Source organism: Syzygium oleosum, unplaced genomic scaffold, assembly GCF_021117445.2.
Source record: "Syzygium oleosum isolate NSW1041296 unplaced genomic scaffold, Sole_v2.1 Sole_v2.01, whole genome shotgun sequence".
NCBI classification, from domain to species: Eukaryota; Viridiplantae; Streptophyta; class Magnoliopsida; order Myrtales; family Myrtaceae; genus Syzygium; species Syzygium oleosum.
This window is the reverse complement of record NW_026607485.1, coordinates 37,003,422-37,006,910: the sequence shown is the minus strand read 5'-3', so window position 1 is coordinate 37,006,910 and position 3,489 is coordinate 37,003,422. Positions and strand designations below refer to the sequence as shown.

Here is a 3,489-nt window from a genome sequence, read left to right as displayed (position 1 = left end):
TATTCAATAGCTTATTTTATCTTATTATTTGTTGACGATATGCTTGAAGAGGATTTGTTTTGATTAGTCGTGCAATGAAGAAAGGAATGTCTCTATATCAAACAAAATAAAAAATATAAACAAAAAGAAAGGAATACTTTTATATATGCTTAAATTTAAAGCTACTTTAGCATCTCTTATAATTCTTCTAAATGGTTCTTTTTTCATTCTCTCCAATATGTGATGTTCTTCATTTCACCGATGAAACATTCCTCTTTCCTTCCTTCTTTAACCCTTGGAAGAACCATCTCCTTTCTCCAATACAGACAATCACAATGAAAGATCAAACAGGTAATCCTTAATCCCTTTCACTAGTTAGAATTACTTCCTTTTTAAAAAAATTTTATTTCGTTCTTGTTTTATCCTGTATATGTAGAATTGTCATTATCTAGAATTTGTTCAATCATGTGACAAGCAAAACCAGTAAAACAATAAGATAATTTGAATTGTTTTTCCTTATTCCTTCAAATAATTTTCATGAAAGATTGGTAGACGTAAATCAGTCATTCTTAGGATGAAAAATATTGGTAATTATGTTATTAGAGTGTTGTGTGTTGGCTTAGCAAATAACAGGATAGAATATAGCTATATTGTCGCTAAGGCTCCGTTTCTTTTGTGAAAAATGAATTATTTGAGAAACATTTTCCTAAATGATCGCGTGTATTCCTTATAAAAATGAATAAATGAAAAATATTTTTATTATTTATGAAAATATTTAGTTGTCAACAATGAAAATGTTTTCCATTGACTAATATATATATACATATAGGCTAACAATTTTGTTAAGTAGTCTTACTATATTCATCACTAACTTTGTATAAATATTTCTTACTAAATTGGATGTGGGTCTTATCAATATCTCACTAGTCACTTTTGTAACAGGCAAATCATGCTCTTGTCCTTCCTTAAAATATTTATCCTACAAAGTGGGAAACATACTTTGCCATCGTACTTCAAAAATTAGGTACAAGAGATTGGACACGAAGCTTGAAAAGAAGGTGCTCGAAGTGAAGAACACACCATCATCAAGGCATAACAAGTTCCAAACAATCAATAGCATCATCATGAAGTTTCCTCAATTCAAAGAGGGATTGAAGAATATTAAGGCCATTTTCCAGCAATACGGTGAGTTTTAACAATTTTGTTATTACAAGAGTACATGCACAAGCGATCCGTATTTGTGTTCAAATTTAGTTGTGTTATCTTAATTATCAGTAAAAAAATAATTATTTTATATCTAATTCTTTGTTGGTTTGCTAAGAAACCCACAATTTAGTTCATTATGTTCTATTTCTCTTAACTTATTCGGTAAAAATAATAAAATCCATGTTGTATAATATACACTTGTATTAAGATTTATACTTCAGTTAGATTATAATTAGATGATATTGAATTTATTAATTTTTCAGGGTTGTCAATGAGATAGTGAATGATGATGGCATTATCTAAACTTAAGAGCGATTAGATTTCGAAATAAGTTAAATTTAATACTTGTAACAAATTATATAACTAATCTTTTGTTATATCTGTATGTGTATAATCATTAATAACTATGAGTAATTAGTATATATTGCAATATCCTCTCACCTATGTAGATATAAATTATGTTGCAATATTATTATTAAATGTGAATGCAATAAATATTGCAACAACAGACTCCCTCATTTCTTCTTTTCATTGCAGATGAGGACTCAAACGGGGCAATTGACAAAGAGGAATTAAAGAAATGTTTGGAGGAAGTGCAGCTTCATCTCTCCGAAAAGGATGTGGAGGACTTGTTTCATTCTTGCGACATTGATGAGAACCAAGAAATACAATTCACAGAATTTATCGTTCTTTTATGCCTCATCTATCTCTTGAAAGAAGCTGCATCAACTGATGAGGTAATTATATCTCTAATCTAATCTACTTGAAAGTTCAAAGGTTAACAATAAACCATTTTAATATTGTATTAAGCACTATGACATGATTTTCCAGACGGAAAAGATAGGGTCACCTTCAGTAGAAGCAACTTTTGATACGATCATTGAAGCCTTCTTGTTTCTGGATAAAGATGGCGATGGGAAGTTGAAGAAGAAAGACGTGTTCAAAGCACTGAACGAGGCTTCACCGAGGGAGAGATCTCCTCGGCACGTTAACAGGAAACGATTTAGTACAAACCTCAAAACCCTAGTTATAATGCAAATATTGCGATAGGATTGGTTTTCGAGATTATAGTTGACATCGTTCTATTTTTTCAATGAGTGCAGAGGAGATGGATTGGGGTAGAAAAGGAAACGTTACCTTTAGAGAGTTCCTTTTTACTTTCATTGATTGGGTTGGTGTGGAAATCGATGACAAAGACGGTAACGGCCTCAGCTCCGGCGACGGCGATGTCTACAGCGATGATCTTCCATCGTGGATACCAGTCGAGAGAAAAGATAGCATGTGACATTCATAAATTTATAAATCAAACGAGACAACATGAAACTATTATACATGTGATTTGAACATGCAAGAAACACAATTGAAATGCTCTGTCTGTATGCAGAATATATACTTGTCCCATCCTTGTTGTTTTGCGCAAAAGTCATATCAACTAGTTGCTTAATCAAAGTACTCAGGTTTGGTTTGAGGAAATATAACTCTCTGGACTCATAGGAGGGATTTGCCTAGACATGTATTCACTTTTTATATGCCATATTGCTCTAATGAGACTCAAAGTATTTATAAAGAAACGTTGCCAGTGTTTTTTTTTTTTTCACAAGAGTCAATAAATTGGCAAAACTGTCAATTTGGGGAAGAAAATGACTTACCAAAAATGGTAAAGTGTATCACCACCTTAATCTACTTGTGTCCGGACATCCGACTTCACCATCAGTAATAAAATTTAGCCTTTTGAAGTGTGATTAATGGCTAGTAAAGCTTATTTTTCTATTAGTTAGACTTACCAAAAATGGTAATGTTGTATTGCGCTTTGGATGCTAAAGAGTTTAACCGAGTATCGACATGTTCTAGTGGAAAAGAAATATGAGAAAACTTGAAGTGATGATTGAAGGAACAAATCAAGTTAAAAGAATCTAAAGTTAGTATGCTAACCCATTCGTGTGAGCTCCTTACTATAAATGACGGTGAGTCGATTGTTGATATGTTTACTCGATTTACAGATATTGTTAATGGTTTGAAATCTCTTGGCAATGTTCATTCTCAAGAAGAGCTTAATCAAAAAATTCTAAAGAGTTTTGCCGGAGGAATGGGAACCTAAGGCGTCGGCCATAGATGAAGACTCAATTGTAAAAAATAATATAAAGAAGAAGAAGTCGTTAGCTCTTGAGGCCAGAGAATTAAAGGAGATTGTTTCACCGAAAACCGTTGATGAAATATCTTTCAAAGTGTAGATGGATGAATGAGTGAATTGACAAAAGTTGTGAATGGTCCTTTATTGAATTTGGATAAGAAAGTAAATGACAA

The 3,489-nt window shown here is 32.2% G+C and overlaps 1 protein-coding gene across 1 annotated transcript; it reads left to right on the top strand.

Moving 5' to 3' along the window:
* Nucleotides 1-208: 208 nt before the first annotated feature.
* Nucleotides 209-2,581, top strand: LOC115682783 (probable calcium-binding protein CML22). The gene is made up of 5 exons (XM_030607122.2): nt 209-330; nt 922-1,164; nt 1,723-1,922; nt 2,017-2,191; nt 2,289-2,581. The coding sequence occupies exons 1-5, from the start codon at nt 315-317 to the stop codon at nt 2,468-2,470; spliced, it is 816 nt and encodes a 271-aa protein (XP_030462982.1). The 5' UTR covers nt 209-314; the 3' UTR covers nt 2,471-2,581.
* The last annotated feature ends 908 nt before the right edge of the window (nt 2,582-3,489 follow it).

What these genes read in the sequence shown, in the direction of transcription:
- LOC115682783 (XM_030607122.2), top strand. An exon ending in GGCCATTTTCCAGCAATACG is followed by an intron (nt 1,165 to 1,722) that starts GTGAGTTTTAAC and finishes TTTTCATTGCAG; the next exon opens with ATGAGGACTCAAACGGGGCA. An exon ending in AAGCTGCATCAACTGATGAG is followed by an intron (nt 1,923 to 2,016) that starts GTAATTATATCT and finishes ATGATTTTCCAG; the next exon opens with ACGGAAAAGATAGGGTCACC.